Raw genomic sequence first — 25,688 nt, 5'->3', positions numbered from 1 at the left:
TGTGATGTCCTTAGGTTAGTTAGGTTTAAGTAGCTCTAAATTCTAGGGGACTAATGACCACAGCAGTTGAGTCCCATAGTGCTCAGAGCCATTTGAACCATTTATCCTCTTTTGCCACAGCGTGTGCATTAAGAATTTCAGGTCATTTTCCTTAATTAGTTTCTTTTACGATGCAACCGAAGAAAATATTTCAGTAAGCGTTTTGTATTACACTTATACATTAAAAACTACAGTATTATGGATAAACATTATTACAGCTAGGCTCAGTACAGTCTTTCGCTCAGAGGGGCTCTCAGTTGCTTAGAGCCCATCAGCCTACATGGGCCACAGCCGTTAGGACATTGAACTTCATGATCACTGTGAAATGATGGTCTGTTACAAGGATGTATATAGAAAACTAAAATTTGCCTTTGTCCTTTCAGGTTGTGCTAAAACTATTTTTTGGTATCGACACATTTCATGCATGTAAAAGCCCACCCGATTACAACGGAACTTGGTGTGAGATTACACCACAATTTGGCCTCAAAACTCTACCGCCAATCTGATGCAGTCCGCCGGAACGTAACGGGGTTTGGAGGACAAAATGGCCACTTGATAGCGACCTGACTCCACAGGCAGTCTGGCGCGGTCTCTCTGACCGTAACAGGTTCTGGAGTGAGCAATGGCAGCCTGCTGGTCACACGATTCCAGTGCGAGTCCAGTGCGGTCCGGCTGACCGCAACAGTATTTGATGTGTGCTACAGCCACTAGGTAGTTACACTTCTCCAGTGCCCTCTCACGTTCTCCATCCGGCTTCAACAGGGTTTATGGTTCAAATGGCTCTGAGCACTATGTGACTTAACATTTGAGGTCATCAGTCCCCTAGAACTTAGAACTACTTAAACCTAACTAACCTAAGGACATTACATACATTCATGCCCGAGGCAGGATTCAAACCTGCGACCGTAGCGGTCGCGCGGTTCCAGACTCAAGGGCCTAGAACCTCTCGGCCACACCGGCCGGCCAGGTTTTATGAGATAACTGCGATAATTAGATGGCCATTTTCATTATTGGCTCAACTAGAATGGCCACCATATTCTCCAGATATGAGCCCTATCGAACATGCCTGGGATAAATTGAAAAGGGCTATTTATGGACGACGTGACTCATCAGTCACTCTGAGGGATCTACGCTGAATCGCTGTTGAGGAATGGGACAATGTGGACCAACAATGACGTGATGAACTTGTTGATAGTATGCCACGACGGAGGCAGGCACCCATCAATGCAAGAGGAATTGCTACTGGGTATTAGAGATACCACACAGCAATGTGGACCAGCACCTCTTAATGGCTCGCTGTATGGTGGTACAACATGCAATGTGTGGTTTTCATGAGCAATATATAGGGCAGAAATGATGTTTATGTCGATCTCTATTCCAATTTTCTGCACAGGTTCCGGAGCTCTCGGCACCGTGGGATGCAAAATCTTTTTTAATGTGTGTAGTACGAGTATGCTCTTTCAGGCCCCTGGTGAAAGACGCCAACGACAGGAAGCCAACAACTTAACGCTGCCAAATGATGTATCGCAGATCTCAAGGGCGGCAGGCAATTTAAATACCAGGGCTTAATTTTAACAATAACACAACTTAAATGGCTAATGAAGCTGAGATAAAACTTTAAAAAAGCTTTTGTAACTTACTAGACTTATGAAAATGCTTAGGGCTGGCCAAGCTGATAACTACTCTGTTCAAACAGAACGCACACAGAATCACAAAATAAGCTACAGATGCCGATAAACTAAACCATAACTGTAAGTGGCGCCGCAAGCAAGTGTAAACACCGGACGGGCTTTATCACAACAGACCCTAGGCGCTTTGCAGAACAAGTCAAGTGAGACAGTGCTACCACACACAGATGAGTACTTGCGGTCAAGCTAACTATTGGGGTGGTCCACTTCACTATTCTACACAAGCGAAGAGCCCTACCTCACACAAACAAGAAAGGCGAAAAGAACCACTATAAAGAACATTTAAAGTGAACTCAGCAAAATCAACATCAACTACGAACAACACAACTGGTCTCACAATTCCCTGCACTGTCGAGAACAGTCTAGCCATGTGACAATACATCACAGGGACGAAGCAATGTTCCACACTTTAAGTTGCTCTGTTTCTTGAAACAATACCAAAGCGGTAGCCCATCAATTCCTCCATTTTCGATAAAAACAAGGAGACAGAGACAACTGACGCGTATCACACTTTTGACAGGTGACTACTAATTCAAGAACAAACGTTTCCGTCACTTTAAGACGTCAGATGGGAGTTATAACATTACTTTTTAAATAATAGACTTAAGCAACCCATGCTGCTGCCATAGCCAGTGCTTACAGTAACCCACAAGAGGACACCACACAACTTCTTGAGTGCGCCGTGATAATAGGCGTATTTTTTTTTATAACTTTAAGTAAACGTATTCCAGACGTATTTCACCGCCTTAAGACATGGTTAAGCACCCTGCTGACAACGGTCTAGCTGCATACAACACAGAGCGAAGGACCACTGAATTACCATCACTCTTGGCTACAAATTATGTAAGGCTGTACCTTGACTGTGGCCAATATATTAACCAGAAGGAGCGAACAACAACGTCAGGACTCCACATGCTACGACGTGCTTAGTAACACCAGACCGCTGAGCATATCACCGGATTACAGCCGAGCTAGTGACACCCTCAACCTTGGCCGACATAAACTCATCCTCGTTGCCGTAGTTCCCCTATCCAACGCTGCGCTCGTAAACATGCAGTTAGTAACTTAGAGCCAGTTCAAGCGTGCACCACACCTCGCGGTCACCGCGGACGCCACCAGCGCCACCAGCGCCACCGTACCGCAAAGCGCGCACTGCAGGGAATACAGAGGAACTACACGACAGGGAGCGGTGGCCGCGGAAGGAAGCCAACCGGAACGAGGTTTAACTGACTCTTCGGATGCTACCAAGAATTTTCATCAGAACTAATGATCCATTTGACTTTTTTGTTAGTAACTTGGAGTCCATAAGCATAGCAATTATCTCATACCACACGACTATTGAGAACTGTAATCAAATTCTTTTTCACAAACAGGTGAAGACATTTTTACAAGATTAAGGGTTTCCCCAGTACTATCGTTGCTTTCGCAATACCGTGCAGATCTATTTAAATAATCTACAGAGAACTGTACAACTGTACTACACTGAAGCTCCACAGAAACCGGTGTAGGCATGCATACTCCAATAAAGCGGTATCTAAAGTCAAAATACGGCGCTACGGTCGGCAACGCCTATTTAAGACAACAAGTGTCCGGAGCGTTTGTTAGACCGGTTACTGCCGCTGCAATGGTAGGTTATTAAATTTAAGGGAGTTTAAACGAGGTGTTATAGTCAGCGCACAAGCAATGGGACACAGCATTTCCAAGTTAGTGATGATGAGGGAATTTTTCCCGTACGACCACTTCACGAGTTTACCGTAAATAAGAAGCATCAAATCTCCGTTATCGCTGCTGCTGCAGAAAGCTCCTGTAAGAACGGGACCGACGACTGAAGAGAATCGTTGAACGTGACGTAAGTGCAACCCCTCCGCAAATTGCTGCAGTTTCAATGCTGGGCCATCAACAAGTGTCAGTGTGTGAGCTATTCAACGAAACATCATAGATATGGGATTTTTGGGACGAAGGCTTACTCGTCTATCCTTTATGACTGCACGACACAAATATCTACTCCTCGCCTGGGCCCATCAACTCCGACATCGGACTGTTGATGACTGTTGTCTGGTCAGACGAGTCTCGTTCTAAATTATATCCAACGGATGGACGTGTACAGTTATGGAGATAACCTCATGAATCCATGGACCCTTCATGTTAGCAGGAGAGTGTTCAATCTGGTGGAGGCTCCGTAATGTTGTAGAGCGTGTGCATTTAGAGTGGTATCTGACCCCTAATACGTCCAGGTGCGACTCGGACAGGTGACGCGTACGTAAGCATCCTGTCTGATCACCCACATCCATTAATGTCCAATCCGACGGAACTGGCCGTTTCCAGGAGGACAATGCTACATGCCACGCTTTCAGAATTGCTACAGATTGGTTTCAGGGAAACTCTTCCGAATTTAAACACTTCCGATGGCCACAAAATGACCCGGGCATGAACATTATTGAGCATTTCTGGGATCCCTTGCAACGTGCTGTTCAGAAGAGATATTCACCACCACGCACTGTTACAGATTTATGGACAGCCATGCTGGATTCATTGTGTCATTTCCGCTCAGCACTACTTCAGACAATAGTCTAGTCGCTGCCATGTCGTGCTACGGCACTTCTGCGTGCTTGCGGGGACCCTACACGATATTATGCAGTTGTACCAGGTTATTTGGCTCTTCAGTGTACATTTATAAAGAACTCAGAAAAATGTGTATATTTCCTGAAAGGTGGGTGCCTAAACAGAAGACATGCATATTACAGAGCCGTATATAAAACTTTACATGCATGCAAGTACAAAGGGAGAGCGAAGGTTATGGGTGTCCAAATGCTAAACATTTGGCTGAAAATAAGGAAATGAGTTCGGGTGGTGTGTCGCGTGCGCTGCTTGTAGGAAGAGTTGCTGCGTCAGTTGGGTTGACGTCTACATCCACTGTTTCTAGTGGGCCTGTTGTTCTAGAAGTTGTAAGTTTTAATTGCTACTGTCAAAAACTAAGAAACCCAATGTCCGTGTTTACCATCACTGTCATGTGCCCTTGAAGTGTGGCCAGTATTCTTGTCACCACATTTCTTCACCACATTTCTACACGACTGTTTGATTCCTGTGTGCCAGGTCGCACAGCGTGTATCAGTGAACAATAGAACAGCCACAGAACAAATTACAGTCAAACAAAATTCTGAACGAGCATGCGTCGGCATGGCACCAGAAATTCCGGAAGGTTTCGCATTCTATTATCAGCACATCATTAAAGAGTCAGTATAGTAATATGTAGTCCAATCCAGCAACAGGCATTCTGGTGTTAATTGCGTGTAAGAAGAATGAAGTGTACAGTCTGACTTCGGTGAACGATACGTCATTGGAGCTGCTTAGAACGACACTCTGGTATGTAGGTCGTATGACCAGGCGATTCACCTACAGGAGCGTGACGCGTAACCTGAGATTCATCTGTACTGTAGGAGTTCAAGAAAACCGCCCAGTGCAGTGCTATCGTGTTGTACTGACGGCAGAGATTACCCACTGTCTCAAAATTTCTAATAGTGATCCATAGTGCATTATTATAAAGCTTCAAGAGTCCATAGATTTAAATGTCAATTTTTTAACCGTGTAACGTTATGATCCTTCACGGTTTGCGGAAAGCTTCAGCGATATCAGTGATATCAGCGACCTGGAAATGGTTGCTGGTTATAGGATCTGGAATTACATCTGAAGACAGTGGGATTACCATAATGATCTTTTAAGACAGTTTATTATATTTAATGTGGCTAAAATACTTATGATGCATTTGCTCTCGTGTATCATATAGATTTTTAACTTGGGATGGCTAATGACAACATGTTTTCCAGAAAATTCGAATAAGTGACGTACTCAAGATTAGTCGCACACTTAATTAGGAACAACCTACCAAGCACTTTACAGTTTGCATTCCAGAAAGGTTGCTCGACTCAGAATGCTACTTATACATTCAGTCATCAAGCAGTATTATATTCACTCATAAAATAGTACACACCTTAAATAATAATATATCGTCAGTTGGTATTTTCTGTGATCTCTCTAAATCCTTCGATTGTGTACATCATGATACTTTCTTGTAAAAACTCAAATGTTATGGCATTGGTGGCTTTTCACACTACTTATCTGAATCAAAAGTCAAAGAGCTGTGCTGAGTATTTCACAGAATTATCTAGAAAATTTTAGTGTCTGGGGTAAAAACCAAAATGAGACCGCCACATGGTTCAAATGTAGGTCAAATCATATTCCTTATATATGTAAATGACCGTCCAGTTAACATTCAACATGCAAAACTGTTCTAGCAGAAGACCCTAGTGTTATAATAAATCCCATTAGAGAGAAAGCGACAGAACAGTTAGTAAACCATATTTTCCAAATTATTTTAAGTAGCTCTCTGCATTCAGTTTTGTACAACAAACAGAGTCATACAAACAATTCATGTAGCACATGACCAGGAGTCAGTAAGTTGGGTAGAATGCTTCAAATTTTTGGGTGTACATATTGAAGAAAACTTCAAAAGAAGAAGTATATTATTGAACATCTGAAACAGTTAACTTCTGGCCCTTCATAAAATTTCTAATATTGGAAGCAAACTATTAACCTACTGACATATTTTGCATATTTCCAGTCAATAATGTCGTAAGCAAGTTTCTCTAATGAAACTAGTCTGCAATAATCCATCATAATTTGAGAACAACGGTGATGTACACGCCTACAGGACAAGAGGCAAAAATAAACCTTATTACTCACTGTTCAAGCTGTAACTGGCTCACAGAAGGGTGAGTATGCAGCAATAAAAGTTTTTGTCATTTTTCAAATAGCGTAAAATGTCTGACCGGCAGCGAAGCAAGTTTTAATCCCAATTTAAAATAATTTCTCATGTGTAACTTCTGTTCCATTGACGAATTTCGGTTTAAGAGCAAGCAATGTAAAGCTGAAACTGAACAGCAGCCAATAAATGAAGTGAAAGTGACTGTTTCTGGTGGGATGCAATCATTTAATGAGTTTGTCACGGCTGCAGACACAGTATAAGACTACTGAATCATAAATAAAAGTCGTATCACTACGGAAAATACTATACAGGGTCAACATATAATCTTGAAAATTATATCTCAGACAACTAGTTGACATGTGGTAATCTCCCTGTCAGGAAAAGAAGTACTAATGATAAGTGAATTTTAACAATAATAATGTAACTCATGTTATGTAAAAAGTTTCGATACAGTAAGATTTTAGAAGGGCATGTTATAGATTTGTATGTGGTAAATACCCTCATATGAAATTCAAACAGGAAGCCATATCTGTTTTTCAAGTTTTACAGTGTGTAGTGGATTTGAAACTACGAATATTCTAACAATATAAGAAAATGACATTTAAGATATTTTTTGCTATTCTCACAGCATTAAGCACCTTGTAATTTATGAAATAAAATAATGTGATACGTTTATAAATTGTTTACGATAGTTTATGTGGTTTAACAAAAAAATATTCAGGCCTTTTGAAGTTTTTTCTTATAATGATTTAAATTAATTTGGCGATAAGTTTTAAGAGTTAATCGTGTATAATGATTTAAATAAACATGGGCATAACTTGAATGCGAATTTAGTATGTTGTGTCTTTTTGTTGATATAACAATGTCTTTATTCGTTTACGTAGTCTTGTGACAGAGTCACTGATAGGAGCACGCCCTGTGTAGCTCCTTTAGTTACGATTCTACCATCTTTCTCGGTGTTGTTATGACTAGAGGTCAGACGCCACTTCAATCCCGCAATGTGCTTCGCAACCATATCTACTGTGTGCTGCATGTACTCCAGTATCTCAGCTGAATTTCGTAAAATGGTTTATTTCATGAGTTTCTTAACAGACAGGATTCGCCGTGCATTTGATAATGATGGCGCATTATGAGTATACGGTAGGTCATGAATGATGATTAGTACACTACTGGGCATTAAAATTGCTGCACCAAGAAGAAGTGCAGATGATAAACGGGTATTCATTCGAGACAAATATATTATACTAGAACTGACATTTTATTACATTTTCAGGACGTTTGGATGCACAGATCCTGAGAAATCAGTACCCAGAACAACGACCTCTGGCCGTACTAACGGCCTGCCTTATTACACCTGGGCATTGAGTCAAACAGAGCTTGGATGGTGTGTACAGGTACAGCTGCCCATGCAGCTTCAACACGATACCACAGTTCAGGAACAGTGACTGGCCTATCCTAACGAGCCAGTTGCTCGGTCACCATTGACCAAACGTTTTCAATTGGTGAGAGATCTGGAGAATATGCTGGCCAGGGCAGCAGTCGAACATTTTCTGTATTCAGAGAGGCCCGTACAGGACCTGCAACATGCGGTCGTGCTCTATCCTGTTGAAATGTAGGGTGTCGCTGGGATCGAATGTAGGGTAGATGCGACCATCATGATGCTGTAAACAGAAGAGGGATTCATCCGAGAAAATGACGTTTTGCCATTCGTGCACCCAGGTTCGTTGTTGAGTACACCATCGCAGGCGCTCCTGTCTGCGATGCAGCGTCAAGGGGAATCGCAGCCATGGTCTCCGAGGTGATAGTTCATGCTGCTGCAAACGTCGTCGTACTGTTCGCGCAGGTGGTTGTTGTCTTGCAAACGTCCGCATCTGTTGATTCAGGGATCGAGACGTGGCTGCAAGATCTGTTACAGCCATGCGGATAAGATGTCTGTCATCGTGACTGCTAGATACGAGGCCGTTGGGATCCAGCACGGCGTTTGGTATTACCCTCCTGAACCCACCGATTCCATATTGTGCTAACAGTCATTGGATCTCGACCAAAGCGAGCAGCAATATCGCGATACGATGAACCGTAATGACGATAGGCTGTAATCCGTCCTTCATCAAAGTCGGAAACGTGATGGTTCGCATTTCTCCTCCTTACACGTGGCACCACAACAACGTTTCGCCAGGCAACGCCGGTCAACTGCTGTTTGTGTATGAGAAATCGGTTGGAAACTTTCCTCATGTCAGCACGTTGTAGCTGTCGTTACCGGCGCCAAACTTGTGTGAAAGCTGTGAAAAGCTAATCATTTGTATATCACAGCACTCTTCTTGCTGTCGTTTAAATTTCGCTTCTCTAGCTCGTCATCTTCGTGGTGTAGCAATTTTAATGGCCAGTAGTGTATATTATAATTGCTTTCATTAATCAGTGTACTTCATTTTTGTCTGTGTAGATCCCTGACTTTAATAAAGTGACATTACAGCTTTGTGCAGACGGCGCATTTCCGAAAGTAAATAGGGAGCTGGAGTGGACGTTTTACAGGTACAGTAAAAGTATGAAATATAGTAAGCTGACTACTCAGAAATGTGGAGATGAAAGTGTCAGCACGATGAAGGAAGAAAATATGACTGGCGTCAAATAAGACAAAAGAGGGATGACTTGAATAACAAATAAGAACATAAGTGAGCAACATCTAGAATTTTTTTTGGAAAATCTTGGTTTACGTACAGCTGCTTTGTCACATTAAACAATAAGTTCCAGTCAGAAGTGAACTATCCTTGGGCACGTACATGTCATGGAAAATAGAAAATTGGCAAAGTGATTAATCATAAATGCAATTGTAGTATACTGATCACAATTCATGACCTACTGCATAGTTAAAATGGACATGACGAGGCCAGAAACCTTAGGTAGGTGGGTGGATGTTCTATGTGGAATGGTCCCACAGGAAGGTGGGATTGCGTGACTGCCGATGTACGCAGGACTATGCGTTGCGGCCTTGACCCGAGGCCGCGCCGCACGTGTGCCAGGCGTCGGACGCGACTGGGTTAGCTCCAGCAGCGCCGCTCAGCGCCACTCCCGCAGTGGCTCCGCCTGCATAAAAGGCGCCTACCTCCGCTGTCCGGCACCACGGTCCCCCGACGCACCAAGCACAGCAGTCGACAATGCAGGTGAGTGCCCCGCCTCGTGGGTTTCACGTTTTCCCGAACCACACGGCTGTCATGACGCCGCGGCATCAGCGTAATAATAAGAGACGCAATTGTTCGCTAAGAGTCAGCAAGAAGGATGCTTGTATCTAAGATTGACTGAATGACAACTGGTATTGATAATAGCTGCGCCAAATTCTGTATCCATTTTTACATCTACATCTACATCCATACTCCGCAAGCCACCTGACGGTGTGTAGCGGAGAGTAGTTTGAGTATCTCTATCGGTTCTCCCTTCTATTCCAGTCTCGTATTGTTCGTGGAAAGAAGGACTGTCGGTGTGCTTCTGTGTGGGCTCTAATCTCTTTGATTTTATCCTCATGGACTCTTCGCGAGATATACGTAGGAGGGAGCAATATACTGCTTGACTCCTCGGTGAAGGTATGTTCTCCAAACTTCAACAAAACCCCGTACCGAGATACTGAGCGTCGCTCTTGCAGAGTCTTCCACTGGAGTTTATCTATCATCTCCGTAACGCTTTCGCGATTACTGAATGATCCCGTAACGAAGCGCGCTGCTGCCCGTTGGATCTTCTCTATCTCTTCTATCAACCTTATCTGGTACGGATCCCACACTGCTGAGCAGTGTTCAAGCAGTGGGCGAACAACCGTACTGTAACCTACTTCCTTTGTTTTCAGATTGCATTTCATTAGGATTCTTCGAATGAATCTCGGTTTGGAATCTGCTTTATCGACGATCAATTTTATATGATCATTCGTTTTTAAATCACTTCTAATGCGTACTCCCAGATAATTTATGGAATTAACTGCTTCGAGTTGCTGACCTGCTATATTGTAGCTATATGATAAGGCAACCTTCTGTCTATGTATTCGCAGCACATTACACTTGCCTGCACTGAGATTCAATTGCCATTCCCTGCACCATGCGTCAATTCGCTGCTCATCCTCCTGCATTTCAATTTAATATTCCATTGTTACAACCTCTCGATGTACCACAGCATCATCCGCAAAAAACCTCAGTGAACTTCCGATGTCATCCACAAGGTCATTTATGTATATTGTGAATAGCAACGGTCCTACGACACTTCCCTGCGACACACCTGAAATCACTCTTACTTCGGAAGACTTCTCTCAATTGAGAATGACATTTAATTTAATAAAGCTTCAGTTAAAGTATCCACTTAAATTCAAATAGGACTGATCAAACTAAACTAGAGTAAGAAGCAATTATGAGAAAACTGAATCACAATATCGAAATAAAATGTGTGATCATTAGAAATGTGTGTGTTATTTTGCTGTTTCAGATGCTCTTGTGTTTCAATAGTATGAATAATTTCATGGTGGATATATTTTATATATCAAATGGAACCTCTTGCTTCTAGTATGTGGCAGTGGTGAGAGTACATCTGGACGAACCTAAGAGATCCTAAGTTGATTAAGGTCCTACGGGAAAATTATTTGGTACATTTTCGTAGTACATGGTAAAGTCGCGTTACATATAATATTCAGAGCAAAAGGATATTTCGCGCCAAGCAGAACCCCAGTAACGCCAATGAACGCCCATACGAAAGAATCAGAGTAGGTCTTCTTAAAGCGAACAGTACAAATCCACATGCAATCAGTGGATTCAGCAGTTTTCGTTTTCTGTTCAAACAAACGACATTTCGTCGTACGTTTTGAAAGATGTTTTTTTTTTGTGTAAATGTGAAAATATTTTCGCCAACAACGACAGTACATGGAAATTTCGAGGGTTAGAAATCCGAAGTTGACAATATATGTGCATGTATCTAGGAAATATATAAATTCTTTCATGGCAGTCGTTACGTCTACATATTCCTCTTAAAAGACACGTCGTGACGTAAAAGTAATTTTCGTTTCGAGTGAGATGGTACAGTAGAAAAACAGGGGTATCCGGATTACGGCGCTTCAAATCCCCGACTGGCGATAGACATTTAAGTCTTCCATGACTTCCATAAATTGCTTAACCCAACTGTGACAACAGTTACTTTGAAAGACAAAAGCCGATTTAGTTTATCCTTCCTCAAAGCGCGCTATGTTTCATTTAGCTCGACATCATCGTCGAGGGGCTTTAAACCTAATCATTGAACTCATTGTGGATGTGATCCACTGCTTGGATGGTATCAATAAACGATCATCAAGAATTTTTGCCGAAATGTTACTTCACTCCACCTAGTTAAGAATCCCGGTATTACATATGTTGTGTTTCACAGGCTAGATATTGGTCAGTCAATTTCAAATCGTACAAATTGCAAAGTTACTTTAGAATGAATTTATGCTGCAGTGATTATGTAGGTCTAGAATTAACTTATAGCATGATTACGATATTTATTTTTTTCCAACTAAGGTTTTGGTTGTAGTTTTAATGAAATGGAACAAACATTGATTGGATGATAGTTATTTATATAGTTTCAATAGCAGTATATTCAAGTCCGCTTACCACGAATTCACCCAGAGAAGTTCCACATTCATGTTTACCGAAATCAAACTAACAATAACGAAATCACATTTTTTATGATTAAATCCTCATTCATTATTTCCAAATGAGGCAAGATATGACCAACTTGTACACACCTTGAACAAGCATGATTAACTTCTCATTAAGATTCTTTTATAGAGAAGTGGAATGTAATATGCCATGGAATGAGGTAACTTAAATGAAGTTCCATCGCTGTGTGCTGCAGGCCATGCTGGTTTTCATCGCGGCGTCGCTTGTGGCGGTGGCCACAGGCGAAGCGCCCTCCACCAGCTACGGGGCGCCCTTCCGCCAAGCACAGCGTCTCCAGACACAACCGCAGCAGCAGCAGCAGCCACAGGCATTCGCCCAATCACAGGCGCAGCCGTCATTCGCTGCTCCTCAGTCTTTCTCCGGATTCTCCGCGGCCAGCTTCCGGCCACAGTTCTTCATTCCCTCACAGGACGCCTCTCGACTGTCTGGCCTCTACCGCCTGCCCAGCTTCCCGAACTCTGCCCCCACCACCACAGAAGCTGCCACCACCACTACAGAGGCTCCTACGACTACCGTGGCCGGCCCTTACAACGTAAGCACAGTTAACATATTTACTTACTGCGGCACAACTACGTTACCTCTAGCTGAAGTTGATGCTTTCCCTGTTGTTTCCAACATAAATATGTATTCATTACACATGTCTGCTCTTATTCCAGAGGCTTACGAAATTTGACAGATAGTACGTGTATTTGAGATGTTCCATTTGCTTTGCTATGTAATGTTCTCGGAACGTAATTGTCTTTGATTTTAGTGTAGGAGTCACTTGAAGAGCAACAAAACTTACAGGAAAGTAGACTGCAGTTAATATTCTGCAGAAAAATGGAAGTAAGGCGCTTGGTATGTGGTGTGAAGGATGGACACTAGAAGTTATGTACCTGGGTGGCAAATATGTGAGAAATTACTTTGCAGAACCAGTGCTCAATGGATCGTGTTGAAGATTCTTACTTCTGCAGATAAGGCTGCTAGGATGCAAGTTCAGTTTTTGGAATTCTGTTCAAAAAAATAGTTCAAATGTGTGTGAAATCTTATGGGACATAACTGAATAGGTCATCACTCCCTAAGCTTACGCACTACTTAACCTTAATTATCCTAAGGACAAACACACACACCCATGTCCGAGGGAGGACTCAAACCTCCACCGGGACCAGACGGACAGTCCATGATTGCAGCGCCTAAGACCACTCGGCTAATCCCGCGCGGCTGGAATTCTGTTGCTGAAACAGTTCTTTCTTTACTAGTAACTGACTGGCATGGTGAGGCGCGATGTTAGCGTAAAATTAACGACACCAGATTGCCAACGTCCTTGATTGAATTCCTGACATCTATGTGTCGTGGAGGCAGCTAACAGTGTCAAAGGTGATCTGACAATCAGATGATTAAGTTCCTTTAGTTGTATTCCAGAGGTAGCCGATTGACTAGGACCTCCCGTTGTGTAGACCGCCTGGTGCAAGGCTTTCTATTTGACACCACTGCAGCGACTTGCGTGTCGATGGGGATGAAATATGGTGATGATAAGGACAGCACAACACCCAGTCCCTGAGTGGAGGAAATCTCCGACCCAACCAGGGATCGAACCTGGGCCATTAGGTATGACATTCTCTCGTGCTCACCACTTAGCTACCAGGGGCGGACAAGAGGTGTAGGTATTGAACGTTAAGTTCTGTGCTGTCCTTCACCTCATCATTGTACAGTATAAACATGTCGCATCACTGTACAAAGGCCCACTGAAGTGATGTTCACAAGACAGACAACTGAAGAACAGTTAGGTGGTTGTACATCTCCTCGGGATAACAATCTATATGAAGCCCTCTTAGTTGGACACCGACTAGAAGAATGTCAGGATGATAGAAAAAGTATTTAAAGAAGTGGGAATAAATTATGAGGAACTAGAGAAACCCACATTGAGCAAAAAGTTGAAAATCGAATTTGCTGTTTATGTGGCGTGATAGAAGTACCATATAACGCCTGGTTGATGATAAAATGTGCATTTCAGATCAATAAGTATTACAGACTAATTTATGTATGCCACTTCCTTACTTCTGGTGTGCAGTGTTCGTACAATTAATCAATTTGCTTTTCTCTTATTACTTTACAAAAGTGCTCCTATGTGTGCCCACAGTATGACTTCCCTAGAGGCCGCAATGCGGCGCTAAGTGAGGCGGAGGAGAGCGGCGTGTACTACGTGCTGCAGCCGGACGGCCGCCTGCAGCGCATCGCCTACGTCCACGGTCCCGCCCCCGTCTCCGCCGCCCCCGAGCAGCAGCGCGCCTATCCTGGAGAGCTGTCCGCCCTGCAGCAGCCAGCAGTAGCACCCGGCTACCTGGCGCGCTTCCAGTACCACGACCTGCATCCTGCCGGCGCTCCCATCTACTCTTACAAGCAACCAGAGCTTGTGCGCATCAACTAGGCTATCAGACATGATTCTTTCAGTTCCATGATTAGCTATCCCAATGTTCAGTACAATCGTGTAGCTTAGTAAACGGTAACTGAGTGCGTTACCAAAGTGCAGTATGCGAATATTGTGTGTATCCGGCGTTCTGGAAAATAAGGCATGCTGCCTCCTCTCAGATTCAGCTCTAAAAAGGGCTTCGTTAAATCTATTTTAAAGATAGTACACCATAGTATCATCATCTCCTCAATGAAAATTTCTGATGTGCATTATACAGCAAGAAGTGTTGTTACAATAGTGAGGTTCTTAAAATTAAATATATATGAGCAGGCATAGTTCAGTAGCTAAAATCTTTCATTGTCTGACTTCCAGCATCTATATTGTTTCTTATGTGTTATACAAAAAGAAAGATTTCAAAAAATCGCTGTGGCAATCATTTATTCAGTACGCTGGATGACTGAGCATCGCTAAATGTGTTCTGTCAAATTGCATTTATTATTGTAGGAAAAAGTTATTGTTGCCCTTCGAATTGGGCAATATCGCGACAAAAATTATTATATCCAGACGTTTTATACAAGGTCTTATTTACTTGTTGACTACTGATGTATAATTGTTTAACTGCAATAAAAGTTTTGTACAATTATTTGCAAATTTTTCTTTATAAAATGTCTTACATTGCAAACAGTATTGTAGAGCCTCAAATGAATATCTAAATATTAATCTATCCCATATGTATCTATTTACATGTATGCATATTTGTAAACGATCATATTTGCAGACAGGCAAATCGACGATAATGACACTAACATTGAACACGTTCTTCTCATTAACCTAGTTGTGGGAATCCAAGTAACGTAACTACCAACAGAAGCATAGACTGTGCGGCATATGGAGGTTTGGATCGTTGCAAGAAGCGTGGAAAGATAGCTGAGATGTTTAAGGCAGTCGCATGTGATAAGCAGAAAACATGGGTACGTGTCCCGGTGCGACTCAAATATTCATGTCACCAGTAAGCAATATTTCCATACTTAATACATAATATAATTAGAGCTGCAAATCATTACTGCTGTATGCAACTTTAGACTACGTGCATGTCTGAAAGAACATACATTGTAAAATTAAATAATGTCTGTAACGATGAAATCAGTTAGCACTGTGAACCATGTTGTATGCTCACATATGCACACCACGTCGGGAGAAAGGCAAATCTCATTTATGAAAAATAGCATAACTGTACCTGTGTGTGTGTGTGTGTGTGTGTGTGTGTGTGTGTGTGTGTGTGTGTGTTTTATAAATGAATTTGTGTACTGACACACACACACACACACACACACACACACACACACACACAACGTAAACACTTAACTGTTTAATTCTGTGAGAAACCTTATAACATATTATTATATAAGTTTCGACTAAAATACTTAATTTACGAGTGCAAATCACTGCATCAGTGTGCTAAGAACGTTGCCACATCAGTAGGTAATCGCTAGACAGAATAGTAATTTCACTGTTTCTGTCATAATGCTAGCCATTTACAGCACTGCTACTGAAACACTCCACCCCACAGGGATGCGCCAAATTATGTACTATTTAAACATTCCGTATTTAAACCTTGGGTGCACGACGGGGGTGTTCTGGACAACCTTTCGTTATTTCTCCAAGGTGTCTCTAAATTAGATTATTTTTGTTGATGTCCTTCTTAATCTTTGGAAATGTAGTTGATTTTCTTAGGAAAGAATATTGTTAGGGCTCTTTTAGAATCTTAAGCGAACAAACCAGCTTAGCAATACTTTATTTATCTTTGATCTGAATGGAGCGCTAAATTAGCAAGTTACTGATAATATTTATCAGTTGTGTACAGTTATACTAATGGTTGATAAGCTGGAAGTATTGTCAAAGCTTCCACCAGGAACTCTTTTGAAGGTTAGTGTATCTCTCAGTGTCAACATATTTCAGATGAGCATTAGTTTCATAAACCGAATAATTACACAACACATCTTTATTTATTACTTAGAACGTGAGTTCCAAACTACCTGCAAGCGACAAAAGAACATCACCTGAAGTCAGTGAGCGAAATTTTCAGTCAACAATCCTGATGCCATGAACGGGCACTGATGATCTCCAGAATAATAAACTCGCAAAAGTGGTCAGTGAGGAACTAGACCATAAAGACTGTAGAGTTGCTGGTTTCCTTAAGATATCGGTTTCCTATCAATTTGCCTTCTTTTTATCAACCAGTACTCTGCGAGAAACGCTGATACAAAATCCTCAAAAGACTCCTATTGATCTACCTCATGTATCTGCTACACGATTCAAACGTCCTCCCTTGAAGCAAATACTTAGCATCCTCAGTTCATGTTTCTCTACCCATTCTACAATAAACTGATCTATCAAGCTACTTATAAAAGAACAGGATGCAATTCCCCATTAGCATCAAATACTTTATAGTTAAAGCTACTACCATCCCTTACTGAACAACGTCAAGTGATGAAGAAAAATATTTAATTTTAACTGTCTTTCCTATATTAACTATTGTAGAAGCATTCTCTTTAATTTATGCCATTTATGCCTCATTCTTTGCACTGTACTCCTAAAAAAGTTCGTCATAATCAGTCTTTAATTCAGATTTTCCTCGTTTACACTGTTCAGTGTTTCTATCCAGGCACCCTGTCTTCTCGTTTATGACAATTTAAATTTTGTTTACTCCAACTTAACTTCTTTCAATCTTGAATTTCTTGGTATCTTTATTTACCTCTAACTTAACACTGCAAATTTTCTTCATAACCCAGTTTCAAAATTGTGGTTCAACTCTTCCAACTTTTGATGGAATTATTGGTCTACATTTCTGTCTTTTGGAACATGTTTTCATATTTTCTCTGTGATTATCGTTGTGATTCTATAACACCTTCCAATATTTTCTTCTGTCCATTCTCCATTTTCATTGACAGCAATTAAAACGGTATTTGAAGCCACACTCCTGGAAATTGAAATAAGAACACCGTGAATTCATTGTCTCAGGAAGGGGAATCTTTATTGACACATTCCTGGGGTCAGACACATCACATGATCACACTGACAGAAGCACAGGCACATAGACACAGGCAACAGAGCATGCACAATATCGGCACTAGTACAGTGTATATCCACCTTTCGCAGCAATGCAGGCTGCTATTCTCCCATGGAGACGATCGTAGAGATGCTGGATGTAGTCCTGTGGAACGGCTTGCCATGCCATTTCCACCTGGCGACTCAGTTGGACCAGCGTTCGTGCTGGACGTTCAGACCGCGTGAGACGACGCTTCATCCAGTCCCAAACATGCTCAATGGGGGACAGATCCGGAGATCTTGCTGGCCAGGGTAGTTGACTTACACCTTCTAGAGCACGTTGGGTGGCACGGGATACATATGGACGTGCATTGTCCTGTTGGAACAGCAAGTTCCCTTGCCGGTCTAGGAATGGTAGAACGATGGGTTCGATGACGGTTTGGATGTACCGTGCACTATTCAGTGTCTCCTCGACGATCACCAGGGGTGTACGGCCAGTGTAGGAGATCGCTCCCCACACCATGATGCCGAGTGTTGGCCCTGTGTGCCTCGGTCGTATGCAGTCCTGATTGTGGCGCTCACCTGCACGGCGCCAAACACGCATACGACCATCATTGGCACCAAGGCAGAAGCGACTCTCATCGCTGAAGACGACACGTCTCCATTCGTCCCTCCATTCACGCCTGTTGCGACACCACTGGACCGGGCTACACGATGTTGGTGCGTGAGCGGCAGACGGCCTAACGGTGTGCGGGACCGTAGCCCAGCTTCATGGAGACGGTTGCGAATGGTCCTCGCCGATACCCCAGGAGCAACAGTGTCCCTAATTTGCTGGGAAGTGGTGGTGCGGTCACCTACGGCACTGCGTAGGATCATACGGTCTTGGCGTGCATCCGTGCGTCAATGCTGTCCGGTACGAGGTCGACGGGCACGTGCACCTTCCGCCGAACACTGGCGACAACATCGATGTACTGTGGAGACCTCACGCCCCACGTGTTGAGCAATTCGGCGGTACGTCCACCCGGCCTCCCGCATGCCCACTATACGCCCTCCCTCAAAGTCCGTCAACTGCACATACGGTTCACGTCCACGCTGTTGCGGCATGCTACCAGTGTTAAAGACTGTGATGGAGCTCCGTATGCCACGGCAAACTGGCTGACACTGACGGCGGCGGTGCACAAATGCTGCGCAGCTAGCGCCATTCGACGGCCAACACCGCGGTTCCTGGAGTGTCCGCTGTGCCATGCGTGTGATCATTGCTTGTACAGCCCTCTCGCAGTGTCCAGAGCAAGTATGGTGGGTCTGACACACCGGTGTCAAACCGTCATCGAACCCATCGTTCTATCATTCCTAGACCGGCAAGGGAACTTGCTGTTCCAACAGGACAATGCACTTCCGCATGTATCCCGTGCCACACAACGTGCTCTAGAAGGTGTAAGTCAACTACCCTGGCCAGCAAGATCTGCCGATATGTCCCCCATTGAGCATGTTTGGGACTGGATGAAGCGTCGTCTCACGCGGTCTGAACGTCCAGCACGAACGCTGGTCCAACTGAGGCGCCAGGTGGAAATGGCATGGCAAGTCGTTTCACAGAACTACATCCAGCATCTCTACGATCGTCTCCATGGGAGAATAGCAGCCTGCATTGCTGCGAAAGGTGGATATACACTGTACTAGTGCCGATATTGTGCGTGCTCTGTTGCCTGTGTCTATGTGCCTGTGCTTCTGTCAGTGTGATCATGTGATGTATCTGACCCCAGGAATGTGACAATAAAGTTTCCCCTTCCTGGGAGATGAATTCACTGTGTGCTTATTTCAGTTTCCAGGAGTGTATATTACCAGCAGAATGACTGACAATTTACAATCACTGTATAAATACTTTTTATTTTCAGAATAATAAGGATATTTCTGGGATATATAATATATATATATATAAGCTTAATAGTTTATATAACTGTAATGTCATTCACTTAGTGTTTTAAAAGTACTGAACTGAATCCGTAAAGAAGTGTGATTTTACGACCTCGCTTTTGTACTTAAGACAGTGGATTAATTTTTCCATTTCTGCCAAGGACTTATGACAGTGGATGAATTTTTCCATTTATAATGTCTGTCCATTTTCCAACTCTTTCCCAAAACGTGTTACACTTTGAGATCGTCATTGTTATAAAAATGCGTCCTGTTTCATTTATGTTTAGCTGTAGCTGACGTACTAGCTTTATACAGTCTGGAAAAGGCAATGTGTTCTTTAAAATAGGTTTTTAAGTTTCTTGCTGTTTGTTCAATATACGAGTAGTATTTGTCGAAATGACTGCAAGTAATTTTATAAATTCCTGGTTTGCTCTGATTTTCTGTACACTGTATGAATCATGGACCAGTTAGTGTCTTACGTTGCTCTTGGTGGCAAAAGTGGTCGTAATATTTGTGTTTTTAGACAAATTGGCTGTTTTGTCTGAGATGACTCCTAAATATGACATCGTTATATACTTACGTTTTTGAATGTCATTGGCATAGCCATGTTGGATTGTTTGTAGTTATACATTGTGAAAGTGTAGCTATTTTGTGTCCATGAAAACCATTGCTATGCGCAATGTGTTTCATAGTGTTTATTTTTGATTCACAGTCAGAGGATTTAGATGGAAATTCCCGTGTTCTGCTCAAGAATTAACTGAATGTAGCTCTTTGACGCTGGTTTTGGTGTGTGGAAGAAATATTGATGACTATCTGTGTTTGTTGATCTTCTGTGTCCAATGTTTAGGGTCTTATTCTGTTACTTATGGTCATGTCTACAAAAATTATTTTGTGGTCTTTCTGCTGAAAACGTACGTTATTTTGGAAATTACTGAGCCTGTTTAACAGAGTTTCTGTCTCTTCATTAGGTCCATTATATACATATTTATAGCAACGCGCAATTTTCTGGGTAATTATATCCATGTTCTTCAGGAGTTTATTTTCAAGGTGACTAATGAAAATTACTGCAATGATACCAGCGAGAGGAATTCAAGAATAAAGACAAAGAAGAAAGTTACATTCAATATTGAAAAACCAATACAAATTTCGAAACTCCTTTTCATTGGAAAATTGTTAACAAGTAATCGAAGATTTCAAAGTACCTCAGGCTACACCAAATGCAAAACTCATTTACATTGACACAGTGAACTTTCACAGCAGAATGCTCAACAAAGAATACATATACATACACTGAAGCGCCAAAGAAACTGGTATAAGCATGCGTATTCAAATACAGTGATATGTAAACAGGCAGATTACGTCGCCACGATCGGCAACGCCTATCGAAGACAACAAGTGTCAAGCGCAGCTATTAGCTCGATTACTGCTGCTACCTTGGAAGTTTATCAAGATTTAAATGAGTTTAAACGTGGTCTTATAGTCGGAGCACGAGCTATGGGACACAGAATCTAAGAGGCAGCGACGAATTGGGGATTTTCGCGTAAGGCCGTTTCACAAGTGTACCGTGAATATCAGGAATCCGGTAAAACGTCAAATCTCCGACATCGCTGCGGCCGGAAAAAGATCCTGCAAGAATGGGAGCAAAGACGACTGAAGAGAACAGTTCAAAGTGCCAGAAGTACAACCGTTCCGCAAATTGCTACAGATCTCAATGCTGGGCCGTCAACAAGTATCAGCGTTAGAACCATTCAACGAAAAATCATCGATATCAGCTTTCGGAGCCGAATGCTCACCCGTGTATCATTGATGACTGCACGACACAAAGATGTACGCTTCGGCTGAGCCCGCCAAAACTGACATCCGACTGTTGATGACTGGAAACATATTGCCTGGTCGGACAATTCTCGTTTCAAATTATATGGGGAGAGACCACCTAATGAATACATGCACTCTGCACGTAGGAAACGGACTGTTGGAACTGGTGGAGGCTCTGTAATGGTGTAGGGCATGTGCAGGTTGAGTGATATTGGACCCCTGATACGTCTAGATACGACTCTGACAGATGACATGTAAGTAAGCATCATTTCTGATCACATGCGTCCTTTCATGTCCATAGTGTAATTCCAGCATGACGATGCTACAAGTCAAACGTCCAGAATTCCTACAGAGAGGCTGCAGGAACACTCTACTGAGTTTAAAGTCTTTCGCTAGCCACCAAGTCCCCAGACATGAACATTATCGAGCATAGCTGCGAAGGCTTCCAACGTGCTGTTCAGAAGAGATCTCTATTCCTTCGCACTCTATCGGATGTATGGACAGCCTAGCAGTATTCATTGTGCCAATTCCCTCCAGCACTATTTCAGACATTAGGCGAGTCCATGCCACATCGTGTTGCTGCACTCCTGCGTGTTCCCTGAGGCCCTACACGATATTAGGCAGGTGTACCAGTCTCTTTAGCTCCTCTACGTATAATGAAATACAATTTAATAACATACCAAACTATGGCGTAGTTAAACTAATAGAATTTATAGTGCTTGCGTTCTCCCACAATTATTTCACATTCAGCGGCAAAATGTACAAACATAATGGTGATGATGATGATGATGATTGGTTTGTGGGGAGCTCAACTTGAATGATGAAGATATGATGAGGACAACACAAACACCAAGTAATTTCGAGGCATGTAAAAATCCCTGACCCCTGCCGGGAATCGAACCTGGGACCCTGTAGTCGGAAACGAGAACGCGACTGGGAGACAGCGAGCTGCTGACCAAACGGAATGAGGACCTAGCAGTGGAAATATCGATCATACGGCAGCAAGTCATACACATCACTATTAACAACACCAGGATAGACTTATCGATAGTGAAATCGAATCTAGCTTTGTTTTGACTACCTTCTTCTTTTTTTTGCGCTCCTGATTTGTTTCGTGTACCGTGCTTTAAAGACGCCGTTGTGAAGTTTGTAGGGAAAAATGAAGTAGTCTCAGAAAGCCTTGGAAACAGCGATACCCCAACACATCTCAAGAAAACAGCCACACCACAAGAATAAAGCGAGTGACTGTTTTATGAAATTTTCATATGAGCAAAAGACCAATACAAAAAGCGATACCACCTCTTATTAGGTAATCCTTCTCTGTCAACACAGGATGAACACAGTAGTCATGCAAAGAAACTTTAATTATTGTATACACTTACGTTAAATGTCTTTGTATGGTCAATGTAGCCTGTTGTGAGGTATCACCTCGAAACATTTCGCTAAATAAATTAATTAGAAGTAAAAAAAAAATATAGTGACTGGTAGCTTTATTCGAAATCGTAATTCAAATACACTCTTTGCTTCACTTCTACCATTTTCTTATGTTTAATATCTGGTTCTCATGTTTTTATTGTAATTTTTTTTTTTGGGGGGGGGGGGGGGGGTTCAACAGTGTTCTGATTTGGTGTGGCCCGCTAAGAATTTGTCTCCTGTGCCAACCTCTTCATCTTTGATTTGCACTAACAAATTATGTCCTCAGTCATTTACTGGTTGTATTCCAGTCTCTGTCTTCCTCTACAATCTTTACCCTATACAGCTCCATCGAGTAGCTGGATGTTAATCTTTCATGTCTTAACAAGTGTAATATTAACCTGTTCCACATTCTTGTCAGTATTTTAGACATACTGTTTGCCCCTCCGATTCTGTGGACAACCTCCTCGTTCCTTACCCTGTCAGTCCATCTAATTTTCATCATTCGTTTGTAGCTCTTCTGTTTTTGTTTTCCCACAGTGATGTTACACTAATATATAATGCTGTGCTCCAACGTACATTCGCTGAAATTTCTTCCTCAAATTGAGGTCCATGTTTGATTCTAGTAGGTTTCTCTTGGCAAGGAATATTGTTTTTACAAGTGATTGTCTGCTTTGAATATCCTCTTTCCTCTGTCCATCACTGGTTATTTTGCTGCCTAGGTAATAGAAATCCATAACTTCATCTACTTCTTGACCATCTATCCTGATGTTAAGTTTCTCGCTGTTCTAATTTCTTCTACTTTACTTCTTTCTTCGATTTTCTCTCAACCTTTACACTGTACTCATTAGAATGTTCATTCCATTCAGCAGATCCTTAATGGTTCTTCGTTTTCACTGAGTATAGCAATGTCAGCAGCGAGTCATAACACGGATATCCTTTTCACTATGAATTTTAATTCAAGTCCCAAACCTTTCTTTCATTTCATCATTGCATCTTCGATATACAGATTGAACAGTAGGGTGAATGTAGTGTTTCGCCCCCTTCTTTATCCGAGCATTTCAGTCTTGGTTCTCCATCCTTATTATTCCGTGCATATTGTATAGTATACGTTTTCCCTATAGCTTACCCCTATTTTCCTCAGAATTTATAACATTTTGCACCATTTGACATTGCCGGCAGCATTTTACAGGGCGACAAATTCTATGAACGTGCCTTGATTTATCTTCAGTCTCTCTGTAATTGCTACATGTTCTTCCTCTTGCCCAACAACGAAGACTACTACCCAATAAATATTAAAGATCGAAGAAAAAACTGAAGTATTTCAGTATGAGTGTATTTAATATCAAATTTTTCTGTCACGACATTTTGACGCATGTGACAAAACAGGCTCTGAAGAGATTAAATATCAAATATTGACTGTTAAAGCATAAATGCTTGCCTCACAAACGTAATGAAGTAAATTTTAATGATTGTAGACTCGGAATAACTAGCTTTATTTATAATGTTGTTCTATAAGGTCAAGTTAAAATTTAGTAAACAATACCACAATAGGTTTTAAATTACGAAATTCCCTTGTATACCCCTCTAAAATGGGAGGAGGTAAAACGAACTGTAATATTACTGAGTAGTATCTACAAAGCGAAAGGCCTTGCCTCAGAGATGACAGCGGTTCTTGTCAGATCACCGAAGTTAAGCGATGTAAGGGGGAGGGGGTGTGGGGGGCTACCACTTCAATGGATGACCATCCGTCAGCTGAATGCTGTTAGCAGCAGGGTGCACTCAGACCTTGTGAAGCAAACTGAGGAGCTACTTGATTGCGAAGTAGTGGCTACGATCTCGTAAACTGACATACGGTCTTGAGAGCAGTGTGCTGACCACATGCTCCTCCACATCCGTATGCACTGGCGCATTTGGGCTGAAGATGACACGGCGGCCGGTCAGTACCCTTTGGCCTTCACGGCCTGTTCGGGCGGAGATTAGTTTAGTTTTTTAGCATCTACAAAAGCAAGGACGCTCACACAGGTCTGTGAGAACGTAGGAACACGACGAGTTCCAGGGCACAAACGAAAATTACTTCCGGCCGAGTGGCCGTGAGGTTCTAGGCGCTACAGTCTGGAACCGGGTGATTGCTACGGTCGCAGGTTCGAATCCTGCCTCGGGCATGGATGTATGTGATGTCCTTAGGTTAGTTAGGTTTAAGTAGTTCTAAGTTCAAGGGGCCTGAAGACCACAGCAGTTAAGTCCCATAGTGCTCAGAGCCATTTGAAGCATTTTGAAAATTACTGTAGACGTACTGCTGTCAAATTTAAAATTACCTCTATGTTTCTACCTTGCACCAACGACAAATGACCTGCCCTACTATGACTGGTTGGTACTAGGACACCACTTATCATGCATTTTACCACATTAAATATTTACATAACCAAATTACCAACCAAAATCACTAGGCTTATATATGCCGCAACATATCCACCAACAGATACGTGAAAATACATGCAATAGGTGTCAAAATAAAAAAAGAGAGATAGAAACAGTTATAATAAAAATTATTTTTCAAGTCAACCACCCTTTTTCTCAACAAACAATAGTCGTCCAAGGATGAATTAGATACCATTAGAAAGGATTTTAACAGACTTATGACATTACATACCGCTTTTGGGCTGAAACTATGTGTGGAAAATTTTAACATAAAGTAGACTTATATCAGAGGCAAAAGAACATCAACGATACCCAGCTTCATACCTATATTTTAGGAAGCCAACTTTGTAATCACGAGTAAGAGACTAACATTTAATATTATCTTATTACAAATACCATTCCATTTCCTTTCAATAATGTATTCCGTGGATAACTTGTATACAGCATTGCCATTGATAGTAGCCACTGCAGTAGTCCACTACCTGTGCCTGTAGTACAAGTTGTCTTTAGTACAGTCGCTT

General features: G+C 42.2%; 1 protein-coding gene across 1 annotated transcript; it reads left to right on the top strand.

The window, feature by feature from the left end:
* Window positions 1-9,578: 9,578 nt before the first annotated feature.
* On the top strand, window positions 9,579-15,202 carry LOC126358876 (uncharacterized). Its single transcript, XM_050007586.1, has 3 exons — window positions 9,579-9,647; window positions 12,346-12,702; window positions 14,290-15,202. Exons 1-3 carry the CDS (start codon window positions 9,642-9,644, stop codon window positions 14,575-14,577), a joined length of 651 nt encoding a protein of 216 aa, XP_049863543.1. The 5' UTR covers window positions 9,579-9,641; the 3' UTR covers window positions 14,578-15,202.
* The last annotated feature ends 10,486 nt before the right edge of the window (window positions 15,203-25,688 follow it).

This window comes from Schistocerca gregaria, chromosome 1 (genome assembly GCF_023897955.1).
Source record: "Schistocerca gregaria isolate iqSchGreg1 chromosome 1, iqSchGreg1.2, whole genome shotgun sequence".
Taxonomy (NCBI): Eukaryota; Metazoa; Arthropoda; class Insecta; order Orthoptera; family Acrididae; genus Schistocerca; species Schistocerca gregaria.
The sequence above is the reverse complement of the archived record's forward strand: the minus strand, read 5'-3'. Positions and strand labels throughout refer to the sequence as shown.